Raw genomic sequence first — 18,439 nt, forward strand, 5'->3', positions numbered from 1 at the left:
TAGTTTGAGAGAAATAGGTATTAACTCTTCTTTAAATGTTTGGTAGAATTCCCCTGGGAAGCTGTCAGGTCCTGGACTTTTGTTTGTTGGGAGCTTTTTGATTTAATTACCAGCAAATAAATTGAATCAGTAATCTGTTGAAATTTTCTATTTCTTCCTGATTGAGTTTTGGGAGGTTTTATGTTCCTAGGACTTGACCCATTTCTTCTAGGTTGTCCAGTCTGTTGACACATAATTTTACGTAATCTCTCATAATCCTTTGTTCTTTCCTGGCGGTGGTTATTATTTCTCCTCCATTGATTTGATTATTTGAGTGTTCTCTCTCTCCCTCTCTTTCTCTTTGAGGAGTCTGGACTAGTTTTATCAATATTGAACTTTTCAAAAATCCTGCTCCTGGTTTCATTGATCTGTTCTATTGTTTTTGTAATCCCTACTTCATTTATTTTTGCACTTATCTTTCTTATTTCCTTCCTTCTACTGGTTTTGAGTTTTATTGTTCTTTTCCCTGCTCCTTTTAGGTGTGAGGTTACATCATTTGAGATTTTTCTTGCTTCTTGAGGTAGCCCTGTGTTGCTATAAACTCCCCTCTTAGAACAGCTTTTTCTGCATCCCAGAGATTTGGGACTGCTAGATTTTCATTTGTCTCCATGTATTTTTTTTTAATTTCTTCTTTGATTTCTCGGTTGACCCATTCATTTTTTTTTTTCAGTAGCAGGTGTTTAACCTTCATATACTTGTGTTCTTTCCAGATTTTTTTTTCTTGGGGTTAATTTTTAGTTCCATAGCACTGTGGTCAGAAAAGATACATGGTATGACTTCAGTCTTTGAATTTGTGGCCTAATATGTGATCTACTCTGGGGAAGCTCCTTGTGCACTTTGAATTTGTGGCCTAATATGTGATCTACTCTGGGGAAGCTCCTTGTGCACTTGAAAACAATGTATATTCTGATTTAGGATGGAATATTCTGAATAGATCTGTGAGACCATCTGGTCCAATGCATCATTCAAAGCCACTGTTGCCTTATGGATTTTCTTTTCGGATGATCTGTCCACTGATGTAAGTGGGGTGTTAAAGTCCCCTAATATTATTGAATTATCTATTTCTTCCTTTGTTTATTAGCTGCTTTATGTATTTGGGTGCTCTGATGTTGAGTGCCTAAATATTCACAATTGTTATATCTTGTTGCATCGTCCCCTGTATGATTATATAGTGTCCTTCTTCGTCTCTTGTTATAGTCTTTGTTTTAAAGTCTATTTCATTCAATATTAGAATTGTTATCCTGGCTTTCTTTTCACTCCATTTGCATGATAAATGTTTTCTGTCCCTTCACTTTCAATCTCCAGGTGTCTTTAGGACTGAAATGAGTCTCTTGTGGGCGGCATGTAGATGGGTCTTGCTTTTTTATCCGTTCTGTCCCCTTATGTCTTTGCTTGGAGCACTGGGTACATTTACATTCACAGTAATTATTGACAGGAATGTACTTATTGCCATTCTGTCACTCGTTTTATGGCTGTTTTTGTAGTTCTTCTCTGTCCCTTTCTTCTCTGGCTCTCCTGTTTGTTGGTTTTCTTCAGTGATATACTTGGATTTCTTTCTCTTTATTTTTTGCATATCTATTACCAGTTTGTGGAGTTTGCTATTTTTCTTTTTTTAATAGAGTGAAGGGGAAGGGCAGAGGGAGAGGGAGAGAATCTCAAGCAGGCTCCACACTCAGCACAGAGCCCAACATGGGGCTCGATCCCAGGACCCTGAGATCATGGCCTGAGCTGAAATCAAGAGTCAGAGGCTTAACTGACTGAACCACCCAGGTGCCCCTCTATTACCAGTTTTTGATTTATGGTTACCATTCAGTTTGTATATAACATCCTGTGTGTGTAGGAGCCTGTATTAAGTTGATGGTCACTTACTTTTGAACCCATTCTAAAAGCACTAAATTTTTACTACTCCCCATGCCTTATGTATATGGTATCATACTTTATATCCTTTTATTTTGTGAGTTCCTTGACAGATTTTTACACGTATAGTTATTTTTACTGCTTTTGTGCTTTCCTGGTTTTGTGTTTCCACTCAGAAGCCCCTGTGTCACTTCTTGTAGGGCTGGTTTAGTGGCCATGAATTCCTTTAATTTTTGTTTGGGAAAATTCTTTTTCTCTCCTGTTCTGAATGATAGCCTTGCTGGATAGAGTATTCTTGGCTACAGATTTTTACTTTTAGCGCTTTGTGGGCCAGATGGGAGCAGCAGGATATAATCAAAGTTCCTGCTGAAAAATCCACCAATAGCCTTATGGGGTTTCCCTTGTTTGCAACTGTTTTCTTTCCTCTTGCTGCTTTTAAAATTCTCTCTGGATCACTGCCTTTATTCACTTTGTGGCTGGGTGCAGACCTCCTTGGGTTGGTTTTGTTGGGGGCTCTCTGTGCTTCCTGGATCTGGATTTCTGTTTCCTTCCCCAGATTCAGGAAGTTTTCAGCTATCATGTCTTCAAATATTTGTTCATATTATTTCTTCAAATAGACTGCTATATACACAAATTCCCTGTTTCTCTCTCTTCTCCTCCTGGGATCCCAATCATGCAACTGTTACTCTTCTCGACAGTGTTGCTGAGTTCCCTGGGTCTCTCTCTCTCTCTCTCTCTCTCTCCCTCCCCTATTCAGCTTGATTGCTTTCCATGACTCTGTCTTCCAGGTTGCTGATTCAGTCTCCTGCTTCCTCTAGTCTACTATTTATTCCATCTAGTGTATTTTTAATTTCATTTATTGAGTTCTTCATATCTGATTGGTTCTTTTCTTCGCTTTCTATCTTTGTGGAGGGTCTCACTGAGATCTCCACTCTCCTTTTAAGTCTAGTATCTGTATGACCATTACTTTATATCTCTATCAGGCATGTTACTTATCTCCATTTCACTTTGATTTCTTGCTGTGATTTTTGACCCGTTCTTTGATTTGGGGCGTATTCCTCTGTCCCCTCATTCTGTCTGTTGCTGTGTCTGTTTTCTACGTGTTAGGCGAGTCAGCTGCGTCTCCTGCACTTGAAAGGAGTGGCTCTATGAAGAAGAGGTCCCGCAGTGCAATGTCTCCTCTTCACCAGAAAATGGTTTCAGGGGTGTCTCCAGTGTGTGTTGCTACAGGGGTGTCCTGCCGTTGTGGCGGAGCTGCGTCTGCTTTCCGTCCGGCCTGCGAGGGCTCTCTGCCTGTTGTGGGCAGAGTCTGGTGCCTGTGGTGTTAGTGGGCCGGTCCGGGGCTGCCTTGGGCTTGAGCTGAGTCAGACCAGGTGTTCACCAGAGATGAAGTAGGACCAGACTGAGGGCACTTTCCCTGTGGTGTTCCCTGAGAAGCTTCTGTGGGGGGGGGGGGTCTGCAGTCAGACCAGCTGCCTGCTCCCCGCCCACTGCTGGGGCCACAGTCAGACTGGTGTGTGTGCGGTTATCTTCCCCTGTCCCAGAGCAGGACTCACTCTGGAGTGGTGCTGGCCCTCGTCTGGGCTGCGTGCACACTGCCTGGCTTGTGACACCGCTTTGGACGGACTCCTGCCGAAGGCATGTTGGAGCTGGCAGGTCTGCAGAAGAGCGGGGGTGCGGGGTACAGCGTCAGCAGTGTCTCCAAGGCCAGCAGAGGGGGCCAGCCGCGGAGGACTGGCGGGAAGGGGCAGGGTGCGCTGTTAGCATCCTAGGTGCGGAGCCGTCCAGCTGTGCTGTTCCCACGGGTGTCTGGAGGTTGGGGGAGGGAAATGGTGCTTGCCAGCTCCTCTGTTCCTGGAGGGGTCTCCCGAGGATCTCTGTCCCAGTGATGAGTAAACAAACCTCCCTCCCATATGCCTCAGGGCTTCTTCAAACTTGCATCCATGCTGAATCTCCAGCCTGTGTGGTGTTCTGTCTCTTTAAGGGCAGAGACTCTGTTTCCTCTCCCCCTCCGGGCTCTCCCAGAGCTCAGCTTGCTGATTTTTTAAAGTTCCAGGTCTTAATCCCCACTGATTGTAAAAACTCACAGAGTTAGGCCCCTCTGGTTTCCAAAGCCAAACGTTCTGGGGATTTGCTTTATCTGTATGGGTCTCCCACGCCTGGGGTGCCTGGGGTGGGGTCTGCTCCTCTCCCCTCTCTGCCCCTGCTGCACGCCCCCCCCCCAAGGGTGGTCTGCTCACCCTTGCAAACCCTTGTCAAGTCCATCCTTGTTATTCAGGAATTAGATCTTTGCAAATTTGCCTGCCTGTTAAAAATTATTTTTTTTCAAAGATTTTACAGAGCGAGCACAAGTCGGGGGGAAGGGGCAGAGGGAGAGCATCTCAAGCAGACTCCTCTGAGCACAGAGCCTGTCATGGGGCTCGATCCCACAACCCATGAGATCATGACCTGAGCCAAAATCACGAGTTGGACGCTTAACCAACTGAGCCACCCAGTGCCCCTAAAAATTATTTCTAACCCCAAAATTGTGCTCTCGGAGCTTTGATGGTCATTTACACACACGTACAGAGTGACAAAAAATTTCATTCTCCCTACATGCACGTTCCCCGCTGAGATTGAGAAGGTATACTGTTTCTTGTTTTTTCTTTTCACGATCTGTTTCATGCTACGTTTTTCACATCTTTGTGCTTTTTGTCGGTGATTTTACTGCTTCAGATGGCTCCCAAGCATCGGGCTGAGGGGCCATGTTCCCGCTGTGATGTGCTGGATACAGAATATACACGTTCACTCATGAATTCTGCTGTTGGCCCTGAGCACAGTATTCATGAATCAGTACTATGCAGACGTCTCCAAACACAAAACACACATAAAACAAGATTTATTGACTGGGTGACCAAAAGGTGGTCAGGAGCAATAGTTCAGTCTTCACAACTGTAGTGTTCATGGAAACTTTACTGCAAATATGGAGAATAATTATATGTGTGTATATATATGGAGAGAAAGAACTGAAGAAAACATTCAAAAAAATTTTCTCTGGGTGATAGAATCATGAGTGATTTCTATTTCTGCCTTATCCTTTCTATAGTTTCACATTTCTACAATGAGAATATGTTGCTTTTTGTAGATAGAAAAAGATTTAAATTAAAAATTAAAAACAAAAGTTGAAATGATTACTGGGGCCTTAGCCTTAAGCAGAAAACCAAGTTTTAGAAACAGAAAATGTGGGGCGCCTGGGTGGCACAGTCGTTAAGCATCTGCCTTCGGCTCAGGGCGTGATCCCAGCATTTTGGGATCGAGCCCCACATCAGGCTTCTCTGCTATGAGCCTGCTTCTTCCTCTCCCACTCCCCCTCTTGTGTTCCCTCTCTCACTGGCTGTCTCTTTCTGTCAAAATAAATAAAATCTTTTAAAAAAAATAGAAACAGAAAATGTGTTAGAACAGGAACAAAATCAGCCATGAAGTTGTGGCAGATAGAGGAGGAGATGAACAAGGATTGTTGAAAAGGTAACACGATGTTAAACATAAAGCCATTGCTCCAGAAGTTAAATTCTCCCTTTGCTCTAGCCCTCCCTCAAACCCTGACTCTTACACCAGATTAAAAACCTATGTAGACATATCAAAGGATGCTTAACATCCATTGTCATCAGGAAAATGCAAATCAGAACCCCAGGGAGCTACAATCTCGTGCCCACCAGGATGAGTAGAATCAAAAAGGCAGATAATAACAAAAATCGCAAGGATGTGGAGAAATGGGAAGCCTCCTATGCTGCTCCCGGGAACGTAAAATGGTATGGCCACTTTGGAGCATGATCCGTAATTTCCTCAAAAAGGTAAATAGCGTTACCATTTGACCCAGCGATTCCACTCCTAGTATATACCCAAGAGAAATTAGAACATAGCCACAAAAAAGCTTGCCATGAATGTTCATAGCGGCATTATTCATAATAGCGAGAAGACAGAAACAACTGCAGCGTTGCTGAGGAATGGAGAAACAATATGGTAGGTACCTAGATCGCATCGATATACACAAACATGTGTACAGTGGCATGTCACCCATCAAAAGGACAGACGTACTGACACGAGCTACAGCATGGATTAACCTTGAAAACATTATGCCAAGTGAGCATAGGCAGCCGCAAAAGACCACACGTGGTAGGATTACATTTCCAGGAAATGTCCAGAACAGGCAAATCCACAGAGACAGTAGGTTAGGGATTGCCTGGACAAAGGGGAAACCACAGTCCTGGATTAGCTGTGGGAGAAGCTGAAGTAGGAAGAGAAGAGGGATGGTCAAGACAACACCAACCCAGAGGGGAGGGAAGGAGCAGAGGAGTCAGTGAGGAGAACTAGGGAGGAAGTTAGGATAGAAAGTGGTCACGGAACTGAAGACTTCAGAGGGGAGGGGGTGGGGGAAGGGGATAGACTGGTGATGGGTAGTAAGGAGGGCACGTATTGCATGGTGCACTGGGTGTTATACGCAACTAATGAAGCATCAAACTTTACATCGGAATCTGGGGATGTACTGTATGGTGATTAACATAATATAATAAAATTAAATTAAAAAAAAAAAATCATGAATACGAAAAGTAGAAGGTCATTGGTGACTTCTGAAGAAGGACCAAAGGCGATAGGTTCAGAGTCACTGGCATGAGGGGGCAGGAACTAGTGAATTTGTCAAGAACCCAGACCATAAAGAAAAGGAGGTCACAGAGTGAGGGCTGAGGGGCCCTTCTTCTCCCCCACAACAAGTAGGATTTTTTTTAACTTTATTGAGGAGTAATCGGCAAAAGTCATTGTATATGTTGAAAGTATACTATGTGATGATTTGACAAACGTTGTGGAGTGATTGCTAAGGTCAAGATAGCGAACATGGCCGTCACGCATCCCAGGTAACATAATTACGTTCCATGTTATGTTTGTGTGGTGGCGAGGGTGCTCGTGCTCTACTCGCAGCAACGTCCGAGTGCACGACGCTGAGTTACCGACTACGGTCACCATGTTGTCCACCAGCTCCTCAGCGGATTCCTCTTACACCTGAAAACCTGTGTCCCCTGACCAACGTCACCCCCATTTCCCCCTCCTCCACCCCTAGCAACCACCATCCTATTCTCTGTCTCCACAAAACTGGCTTTTGTTTTTTTTAGATTCCACACGTAAGTGATGCCGCGTTTATCTTGCTCTGTCTGGTTTATTGCACTTAAGCATAAGGCCCTGCGGGTTCATCGTATTGCTGCAGATGGCGGGATTTCCTTCTTTTTTTGTGGCTGAACAGTAGCTGATTATGTGTATGTGCCACATTTTCCTTTTCCTGTCGTTCTTCGAGAGACACTTGGATAGTTTCCATATCTAGGCTGTTGTGAATAAAGCTGCGACGAACATGGGACTGCAGATTTCTCTTCAAAACACTGGATTCCGTTCCTTCATATGCACATCTAGGACTGGGATTGCTGGGCCACGTGGTGGTTCAAGTTTTAATGTTTGAGGAACCAGCATACTGTTTTCCATCATGACAGTCATTTTAGGGGCTCCTGGGCGGCTCAGTCCATTAAGTGTCCGACTCTTGGTTTCAGCTCAGGTCATGATCTCAGGGTCGTGGGATCGAGCCCAGCCTGGGGCTCCACACTCAGCACAAGCCCTGCTTGAGATTCTTTCCCTCTCCCCGCTCACACAGGTACGCTTGCTCTTTCTCTAAAATAAAATAACTATTTTAAATTCTTAAGGGTTTCCTTTTTGCACATTGTCACCAATACTTGTCATCAGCTTTTTGATGATAACCATCCCACCAGGTGTGGGGTGAGAGCTCCTCGTGGTTGGTTCGCATTTCCCTGATAACTGGTGACGTGGAGCACCTGTTCATGTGCCCTGGCCGTGTGTGTCTTCCTGGGAAAACATCCCTTTAGACCCTCGGCCCATTTTTAATCAGATTATTGTCCTATAGCTGTTGAGTTGGATCATGATTGCTTTATATGTTTTGGATTTAACCCCTTGTCAGATAGATGGCTTGTGAATATTTTCTCCCATTCCATAAATTGCTTTTCCAATTTATTGTTTTCTTTGCTGTGCAGAAGGAATATAGTCCCACTTATTTTAGCTTTTGTTGATTGTGCTCTGGTGTCTTACCCAAGAAATCGTTGCCAAGACTCATGTCAAGAATCCTTTTCCATATATTTTCTTCCAAAACTTTTATGGTTTCAGATTTCACATTCAAGTCTTTGATCCATTTCTATTTTCGTGAGTGGTGTAAGATAGGGATTCTGTGTCATTGCTTTGCACGTAGATATCCGGTTTTCCCAGCTTCATTTCTTTTTTTTTTTTTTTTAAGATTTTATTTATTTATTTGACAGAGATAGAGACAGCCAGCGAGAGAGGGAACACAAGCAGGGGGAGTGGGAGAGGAAGAAGCAGGCTCATAGCGGAGGAGCCTGATGTGGGGCTCGATCCCATAACGCCGGGATCACGCCCTGAGCCGAAGGCAGATGCTTAACCGCTGTGCCACCCAGGCGCCCCTCCCCCCAGCTTCATTTCTTGAAGAGACTGTTCCTCACCCCAGTTCGTGTTCTTAGCACCCTTGTCAAAAATTAGCGGACCATACATGACTGGGTTTATGTCTGGGCTCTCGATTCTGTTCCACTGGTCTATGTGCCTATCTTTACGCCAGTACCATATTGTTTTCATTACTACAACTTTGTAATAGAGCTTAAAATCAAGAAGTGTGATGCTTCCAGCTTGGATCTTCTGTTTAGAATTGCTTTTGTTATGCGGGGTCTTTCATAATTCCATACAAATTTTAGGAAACTTTTTCTGTTTCTGTGAAAAATGTCATGGGAATTTTGAATTGGGATTGTATTGAATCTGTAGACACTAGGGGTAGTATAGACATTTTCACAATATTCTTCCAACCCAAGAAGACAGGAATTCCTTCCACTTACTCATGTCTTCCTCAAGGTCTTTCATCAATTTCGTACAGTTTTTAATGTATAGATCTTTTACCTTCTTGTTCAAATTTAGTTCTAAGTATTTTGTTATTTTTGATGCTATGGTAGGATTGCTTTCTTAATTTCTCTTTCAGATAGTTACTGTGTAGACATGCAACTAATTTCTCTATGTTGATTTTATATCTTACAACTTTACTGAATTCATTTATTCTAACAGTTTTTTTTAATCTTTAGGGTTTTATTTATATATATAAATATATATTTATAAATGTATTTATTTTATATGTACATTATATATATTTAACATAAATATAATCATATATATTTATAATATATAAAAATATATATCTTATATATTTAATATAAATATAATATCACCACACACATAATATAATAAATATAAATAAATATATTTATAAATATAAATATAAAAATATTATATAATTTATAAATATATATATGATGTCCTCTGCAGGGACAATTTTACTTCTTCCTTCTGCATTTGTATGCTTTATTCTTTTTCTTGCCTAATTGCTACAGCTACATACTTTCTATACTATGTTGAATAGAAATGGTGAGAGTGGACATCCTCGTCTTGTTCTTGATCCTAGAGGAAAGGCTTCTAACTTTTCACCATTCAATATGATGTTAGCTGTGGGCTTGTCATATGTGGCCTTTATTATGCTGAGGAACATTCTGTCTATACTTAATTTGTTGAGCATTTTTAACATGAAAGGATGTTGAATTTTATCAAATGCTTTTTCTACATCAATTGAAATGATATGATTTTTTTTCAGATTTATATTTTATTTTTTTATAATAATATTTTTTTATTATGTTAGTCACCATACAGTACATCCCTGGTTTTTGATATAAAGTTCAATGATTCATTAGTTGCGTACAACACCCAGTGCATCATGCAATACGTGCCCTCCTTACTACCCATCACCGGCCTATCCCGTTCCCCCACCCCCCTCCCCTCTGAAGCCCTCAGTTTGTTTCCCAGAGTCCGTAGTCTCTCATGCTTTATTCCCCCTTCTGATTACCCCCCCTTTCTTTATCCCTTTCTTCTCCTACCAATCTTCCTAGTTCTTATGTTCCATAGATGAGAGAAACCATATGATAATTGTCTTTCTCTGCTTGACTTATTTCACTTAGCATTATCTCCTCCAGTGCCGTCCATGTTGCAGCAAATGTTGAGAAATCGTTCTTTTTGATAGCTGAGTAATATTCCATTGTATATATGGACCACAGCTTCTTAATCCAGTCATCTGTTGAAGGGCATCTCGGCTCCTTCCATGATTTACAATGCTGCTATGAACATTGGGGTGCATATGGCCCTTCTCTTCACTACGTCTGTATCTTTGGGGTAAACACCCAGTAGTGCAATGGCTGGGTCATAGGGTAGCTCAATTTTTAACTTTTTAAGGGACCTCCACACTGTTTTCCAGAGTGGCTGTACCAACTTGCATTCCCACCAACAATGTAGGAGGGATCCCCTTTCTCCACATCCTCTCCAACAATTGTTGTTTCTTGCCTTGTCAATTTTTGCCTTCTAACTGGTGTAAGGTGTATCTTAGTGTGGTTTTGATTTTTATCCTTCATTCTGTTCATGTGGTGCATTTATTGATTTGTCTGTGTCGAACCATCCTTGCATCCCAAGGTGAATCCCACTTGATCATGGTGTACTATCCTTTTAATGTGTGCCTGAATTCAGTTTGCTAGTATTTTATTAAGGATCAAACAAATAGGATTGAGTATCGGGTGGCTGTGTATTTGGGATAGAAGCACATGTTAATAAACACGGTGGAGAATGGAAAGCTGAGGCTACAGAAGAGAGGAAATACTCCAGAAAGGCTTTGCAGAGCCCAGGCAGGTCAGCTGGACTCAGAACTGGAAGGAGGAGCGGCAGTCCCACAGCAGGTGGTGGGTGGGTTTATAGGATTTGGAAGGCTGGGGTGTTGAAGTTGCTCACATCTAAGGGCAAGTGAAGTTAAGCTGCCCAGAGAAGGGGAAAGGGGCAGATCAAAGGACTTGAGGAAGTGATGAAAGCCTTCAGCCAGGGTGGAAACGGCAGGTGTTTCGTCCAAAGCACAGTTAAGATAATGCTGCTTTCCCTGGGTATTGGTTTCCTATTTCTCATGTGCTCTCGGCTGGAAAACAGCATTCTCCTGCCAAGTTACTTCTCCCTGCAAATTACCAAAGTTCACAGATATGTTTCCAATAACCCCAAGGATAAGTCTTAAAAAAAATGATGTGCCTGTCTTTAAATCCCACCAGAAACATGCCTACAAGTCCTGTAAGCCCCTGAGTTCCTGGGTTAATGATCTCATCCAGCGAGTGAATTTCTTCAATACTTGGGCCAAAATGGCTTACACTGCAATCCATCATCGGTACGGATGGGAGCTGCTTTATATCTCTTCCTTATTTGGGCTTAGAGCTTAGCAGTTTACCATGTAATCTCATATGTGTGGTCTTTGGGGTTCTCAGAGCAGCATGTGAACTTAGCAAGGAAGGGACTGTTGTCTTCAGTTTAGGATGAAAGCCTGGAGACACACGGGGTGCTGAGGGTCCTGTCTGCGGTCGTCCACTCTAAGGGACGGACGGGCCCAGACCTGGTGCCTGTCTCCTTCTGTTACTCTACACTGTATCCTGGGAAACTAGCAGCGGGAAATGTGAAAGGAAATGAGAATTCGTTACGTGTCATTTTTAAACGTGTTTAATACATAGATCGAAATCATTTAAACACGAGAGCAGCCAACACTCTAGACGTGCCCTCTCCCATGTCCTCATGTAACTGTCACAGTGGCCCTGCGACACACAGGAGGTCCTGGCATTCATCACCCTCGCTGTGGACGTGAGCAAACGGAGGCACAGAGACACGAAGTAGCTTGCCCAGCACTTCGCTACCAGAAAGTGAGAGTATTGAGATTTGAACCCAGAAAATCTGCTTCCAAAGTCTGTACAGACTGCCTCTCGTGCCATATCACTCCGAGTGCTGGGGCACATCGTCTAAGAGAAACCAGCAACTCTGGAACAATCCACCGATTCCTCAGGGAGCAGCCGAGACCCCCTGCAGAGCAGCAAGCCTCGCCACCCAAATCCACGGCCTCCCAGCACGTCTAAGCCACAGCTGGTCCCCCTAAAGTACAAGATTGGGTCCCGAGTGGGGAGAGCTGGAGATGAAAAGGGAAGGAGGGGTGTCGTAGGGACGGTCGTGGGAACGTGCGCGATGGTGGTGCCCTTGACCTCTCAGCCTCTGTCCGCCTCCAACAGATATATGAGATTTGTCACAACCTGGAAGCGTTCTAGTCCATCACCTGCCCAGACCCCCAGATACCCGGATGATGGGCACAGCAATTTCTCTGAAGGATTTCCTGCAAGATACTGGCTCCCAGCTTTCTTCTTTCCACAAGGTGAGTATGAGAACCACGCGGTCTGTGCCCAGGCCCCCCACTGCCGGCCTCCCTTCTCCTCCTCTCCAGGATGAGAGCCCCGCGCCCTGCAGGCACCCCGCACCAGGGCGGTCTCTCTCCTTCCCGCCCTCTTCCTGCCTCACCCCTTCCTCCCCACACGTTGCGCTGGACCATCCCCGCCAGACCGCACCTGCACCTTCCAGGCCTGCGAGGTCCGAGGCCGACACCATGTCCCTCTCAAAGGCCACTGCCTTTCATCAGGACTTGTGGAGGTGGGCGCCTCCCCAGGGGGTGAATCTGTGTCCAGCCGTTTTCACTGATGAATAAACGATGCCGTCCAGCAGGAAGGGAAGACATCCCAGCCGACGCCCTAGGACAGCGTGCGGTTGGGGTGTGATGGGAGCGGGAAGGGGGAAAGGCTGGATCGTGAGCGCGGCCAGGGCAGACCTGGGTCCGTGAGCCCGCCCCGCCGCACCCCTCACATCCGGTACAGCCCCAGCACCTAAAAGCCTCTCGGCAAGTATTTGAAGAATGACCAACTTTCCAAATGAATACATATGAATAAATGAACAAAGGAATACTTGCAGAACATGACACGGGGGACGGAAACAAAGGTCCAGGAAGGTGACTCCAGAAACAGCCTGCTGCCCGTGAGCCTGTCCGCGCATGCGGCTGGAGGGACAAGACTGGCGCCCGGACGGGGGGCTTGCGGGGAGCCGGGGGGTGTGCCCAGCACGTGGCGGACACAAGCTCATCAGGTCTCGTGCTGATCGTATGGGGTCCTTCCCGTTATCACCCCTGTTCTCAGCGAGGAAGGCCGTGGCACTGAGAGGTTACGTGGCTTCCCCAAGTCCCACAGCCAGACGCACCTGCGGCGAGTGAGGAATGTGGCAGGTCTGACTTGGAAGTCCCCGTGTGTCACCGCGGCCCGGGGAACCGCGTGTTTGTAGGAGCCGAAGGGCCAGATGCGAGAGGGGACAAGCACGGGCGGGAGGCAGGAGGTTCCCACAGCCCGAGCGCAAACCCCACGACAGACGATGGTGTAGGATGATGCTGGGAAGACGGACACAGGCTCCGGGGCGCATGGGGCCCACCGGAGAGTCGGCCCCCTCCTGTGGCCCAGGAGCCACGGCCATGTTTCAGGCCAGGGACAAGCACGGGCGGAGTCTGGGTCCCAGGTAGGGGTCTGCTTTACTCTCCAGGCGGGAATTGGTGGTGGCCCCGAGGGGACCTAGACAACAGTCCTAGACGGACCCCGAGGGAGCAGAGGGTTTGGAACGGCTCCCAGCTCTGGGGTGGATAGCTGGGCAGACACTGAAATCGGGCCCCGGGGGGAGGAGTGAAGTGATGAGCAGCGAGGGGACAGCACCTGGCAAGTCGGAGAAGTTCTGAGAAGACAGCACGATGGCCGGTGAGCAGCTAGCTGTGCGGGGCTGGAGCTCTGGAGAGACGGGGGCTCGCAGACAGCGGGACGGCGGCGCGGAGCGCTCGGGCCACCGCGGGACAGCTGCTGCCTGAGGCACAGAGGCGTCAGGGCGCCAGTCTCCTCTCTCAGAGCCTGCAGAGCTCCGAAGGGCCACGGAGGACGACAGGAGCCCTTCTGCCTCGTCAGCACAGGTGGCCTCTGGGCCTCGGAAAGTTACAGGGAACTTGGAGAAAGGCCGTCCCAGGCCAGTGGCGGCGCACAGACACCACGTGAGGTGACCACAGCAGCAAGGAGAGGACACGGGCTACATGGCAGGGGCTCAACCGCCCAGGGGAGGCGCTAAAATTCCCTCCATGAGCACTGGTGTGGTGGATACCAGGCAGGGGCATGAATCAGAGGTAGGATGGAGCTCCGGGCTACTTGCGGGATGGATTACACCCGGAGGAGAGGGACTGGTGGCAAGAACAGTCGTGAGCTGTGTTAGGAGTGTTGGTATTCAGACACAGAATGCAAGCAAAACAGTAAGTTCTAGGCTTATGTGCGTGGAAAGGACGTCAGGGGCTCGGCTTCAGGAATGGGTGGTTCCAGGTGACTGTCCTGTGTTCCTCTCAGCCTGCCTCCGCCTGTCTTAGCTCTGTTTCCACTGTGTCTTGGTCTCGTCTTTCCCAGCTGCACCCAGCATTTCTCGTGCAGCCACAGGGAGAAGCAGCCACCACGGCTTAGCAACTCCAGAGGAAGTGTGCCTGCCCAGCGCCTGGATGCCATTTCCCGAGAAACACTGACACCCTCGGGTCTTGTACTGTCCCTGGGACCCAGCTTTGTTGCCAGGGGGAAGAAGTACATCAGTCTTGCTCCCCCCAGCCCCTAGGGAACCCTTGGGAAAGACACAGCCCCTGATCCCCCAGACTCCCAGGGAACTGGTTGCTGTGTTTTTTCTCCAAAGCCTTTCTTACTGCTGTGCTTCAAGACCACGGACGGTCCCAAGGAGTCTCTATAGACACCCTCACTTTTACCCACCATGTGATCGCGGACACCACTGACATCAAAGACGAGGAGTTCTCCGTAATGGTCCAGAAGCTCAACATTGTCAGGAGAGCCTTTAAGGTACTGGCGCGCTTAAAACAGAGTGAGTGTCCGTCTGTCCAGCTAGCCGCTCCCTCAGCAGCCCCCCTTCCCCTAGGCTGGCGGCTGTGCGAGTCCTAAAGGTATGCACAGATCCTCATTCCCCCCCTTTTTTCTTTAAGCGAATTTGTATTTCTCTTTCCCCACTTCTTATGGTAAAACATACATAATGTAAAACCTTTTAACTATTTCTAAGTGTACAGTTCTGTGACATTATGCACGTTCCACGGCCTTCTCCAGAACTTTCCTCCATGTGGATGTGTGGAGAAGGTGAGCAAGCTCTCCGCTCTCTTCTTACGAGGAGACTAAGCCATCTGAATCCGGACCCCACTGGTGTGACGTCATTAACCCTAATCACTCCTTAGAGGCCTCCTCTCTAAATGCCGCCGCGCTGGCTGACGGGGCTTCAACACCGGGACAGGGAGGGGACAGGATGTCCTGGCCACCGCGGCTCGCTTCCACCTGCCAGGGGTCACCTGGGCTGCTCCCATCTCTCGCCTGTCGTGCACAGAGCTTGTATGAACTTGGGTGGCAAGTATTTGAGTCCCTGCTTTCCACTGACTTGGGTGCGCATCTAGCGTGGGGACCGTTGGGCCATCTGGCAATTCTGCCAAACTTTTTGAGGAGCCTCCCTGTTTCCCAGAGTGGCCACACGAGTCTGCACTCCCAGCCACGGGGCGCGGGGGACGCGAGGTGGGAGCTCGCTGGGTCTCGGGGAGCGTCCCCTGGCGCCGTAGGCTCGCTGGCCGTCCGCGGTCTTCTCTGGGGGGCGGCTCTTCAGGTCCTGCGCCCGTGTGTCCACCGGGATTGTGGCTGAGTGGTAGGAGCGCCTTCTGTGCTCCAGATGCTGACGTCTCACTGCATGTGTGGCCCGCACGTGTCTTCCTCGATCCCGTGGGCTCCCTCTCTGCTCGGGGACGGTGTCCTCTTGCGCGCGGGGGTGGCCGTGGTGACATAGCACGACGGGGGCAGCATCGCTCACGTGCTTCAGTGGCCCAGCCAAGACCTTGACAGCAAGCCCCCAAGTCACCACGCTTTCTGCCCGTTTTCTTCTGAGTCTTACAGTTTTAGCCCTTAAGTTTAGGTCTTGGATCCGTTTTGAATTCAGGGTCCATGGGGTGGGCTGATGCCTGGTTTTCCCAGCGCCGTCTGTTGGAGGGACCTGTCCTTTCCCCGTTGAATACCTCAGCACCTCCATTGCAAATCATTCGAACACAAGCGTGTTTACTTCTAGGTTCTCCGCTCTGTCCCCCTGTTCTCTACGTCCCATCTTTTCGCCAATAGCACAGTTTAGAGGACCGTCACTTTATCATAAGCTTTGAAATCAGGAAGTTTTAAGACCTCCGACGTTTTGCTTCAAGATTATTTTGTTTATTCAGTTGTCCTTGAGATTCCTTATGAATTTTAGGATGGATTTCTCTATTTCTGCTAAAGATGTTATTGGGATTTTGACAGAGATGGGCATTGACTCTGTAATCACTTTGGGCAGTACTGACACGAGTATCGTCTCCAAATCTATGACCTCATCGTCCCTTTTGAAAACTGTCTTGTGCATGCTTTCTCTTCTGGATGAATTGGACACTAGGCCTATTACGTTTCAATTTTTAACTTGGGATTTTGATCAGCCTGCTGTACATTTATGCATAAATTCAGGGGAGAACTGCTATCTAATATTGAGTCTTTCCATATAGGAACATGCTTTGTCTTTCCGTTTATTCAGGTTTTATTTTCTTCATGCTGGTCTTAGAAATTTAGTTACACTGTTCTCCTAAGTGTTCATAATTGTTGCCATCGTGAACAGGGTTTTAATGCCCTCCACCTTACTCTCTGCTGTTAGCTCTCTAGCTGGGGCTGCCTCTTGAGGTAAGGACACAGTCCTCTGAGACCATGACGTCTAAGACTCCACACCAACTGCCAAGTTTGAGGTTTCCTAAAACCACCCTTGGGTTTAGTCATTTGCTAGAAAGACTCGTAAGACTCCAGGAAAGCGCTACACTTACAACTTTATCCTAGCAAAAGGATACAAATCAGAACTAGCCAAAGGAAGAGACCCCTGGGGCAGAATCTAGGAGTGGGAGGGTCCCAGACACACAGCTTCCGTGTCCTCGGGGAGGCGTTACCCCTGGTGTCGATGTGGAAGGACAGGACGGAGTGCTCACCCAAGCTCCGGCGCTGTTTCTGCCCGGGGTTTCCCTGCAGCCATATTTGAATCACTGCCCACGTGGCTTCTCCCAGCCCCAGAGGTCGGGCTGATGTCACTTGGCTCCGTGTCCCAGCCCTCTAATCTTCACTCTGCGTGGCCGGCCCCCATCCTGAGCAGTCTCATTAGCATAAAGTCTGGGGACCACCAGGAGTCCCGTGGTTAGCAATGAGCCTGCAGGGTGGTCCCAGGAATAAAATCCTGGGGTCTAGAAGTCACCTCCCAGGAACCAGAGAGAAGGCAAACCAAAAAAAATTTTTTTCTTAAAGATTTTATTTGAGAAAGAACAGGGAGAGTGGCAGAGGGAGAGGCAGAAGCAGGCTCCCCGCGGAGCAGGAAGCCCAACGCGGGGCTCAAGACGCTTGACTGAGCCCCCCAGGCATCCCCCAAATTCTTTATTATACATCCTTCTACTCATTTCTGTTTGTTTTCTAATTTAAACCGGCCAAGTCTGTCTACTTCATTTATTTTTTCAAATACACCAGGTCTTGCTTTTATTAACTTGGATCTAATGGTGTTTTCCGTCGACCTTTGTAGCTCCTTCTGCTTTGTGGACGTTTATCTTATTGCTCTCTCAACTAGCTCGTGTTTATTTTCACCGAGGCACGACACCGAAAGAACACAGGTATTCCACTCAGCCCCCCCGATCCAGCCATAAGCGAGTGCCGGTGAGCAGCCCTCCTGGGGACCGTCCCTTTGCAGGTGTCCCTGTTCTGGCCTTTGTCAGCCTCTGCTGCGTTTCTTCACTCCGACTCCCCAGGAGCGGGCCGGTGCGGTCGGGGCTCCCCGCGCTCGGCAGCAAGTGTGCGGGCTCCATCCTAGGGCTCTCCTGCTGGGGCTCTGCAGCCCCGTCGTGTCCCTGTAGCACAGCTGCTCTCACCCTGAGGGGCTGCAGGGCTGCGGCCGGTAGGACTGTCGAGATCAGACCGCAGGTGTCTTCTGATGGACGCAGATACTCGTTCGGCTTGGCTGCCTACCCGCGAACTCAGCTGAGGGCCACGGGTAGCCGTCTGGTCAACCCCGGGGTAGATGCCACTGCTGTTCCACAGGGGAAGCTCCGGGAACGTGTGGGAGGGAGGGGAAGAGCAGCGGCCCTCACGGACCGGGAAGGACCGCCGTACTCCCCGGAGGACCTGGGAAGACGCCCTGGGCCGGGCTGGGAGGGAAGCGCTACGTCCTTCCAGGACCCTCCGGCAGACAGAACTGCTGTTAACGTGTCGCGCCCAGGGACCCGCTGACGCCACCTCTCTTTGATCCTAGGGCACAGACAGGACACACATTGGAGTTCACATTTTTGGTTTATTCATCGAGGGGGCAAGATGGAATCATGAACAAAAAGTACTAGAAGACTCGCTGCCCCGTGAGCTGTGCTGCGACTTTCCTGAAATCTACTTCCTGCCGACAAAGGTAACGACCTGCATGCACATGGCCGAGTCCGGCCTGC

The 18,439-nt window shown here is 47.9% G+C and overlaps 1 protein-coding gene across 1 annotated transcript in view; it reads left to right on the top strand.

Moving 5' to 3' along the window:
* DNAH14 (dynein axonemal heavy chain 14) overlaps positions 1-18,439 on the top strand; it is a 363,900-nt gene that overhangs the window by 344,920 nt on the left and 541 nt on the right. Inside the window, exons 83-86 of the mRNA XM_034667630.1 lie at positions 11,112-11,224; positions 12,108-12,247; positions 14,617-14,777; positions 18,256-18,402. Of these exons, the coding sequence (XP_034523521.1) occupies positions 11,112-11,224; positions 12,108-12,247; positions 14,617-14,777; positions 18,256-18,402 (561 nt within the window). The remainder of the gene's footprint in view (positions 1-11,111; positions 11,225-12,107; positions 12,248-14,616; positions 14,778-18,255; positions 18,403-18,439) is intronic.

This window comes from Ailuropoda melanoleuca, chromosome 8, assembly GCF_002007445.2.
Source record: "Ailuropoda melanoleuca isolate Jingjing chromosome 8, ASM200744v2, whole genome shotgun sequence".
Classification (NCBI taxonomy): domain Eukaryota; kingdom Metazoa; phylum Chordata; class Mammalia; order Carnivora; family Ursidae; genus Ailuropoda; species Ailuropoda melanoleuca.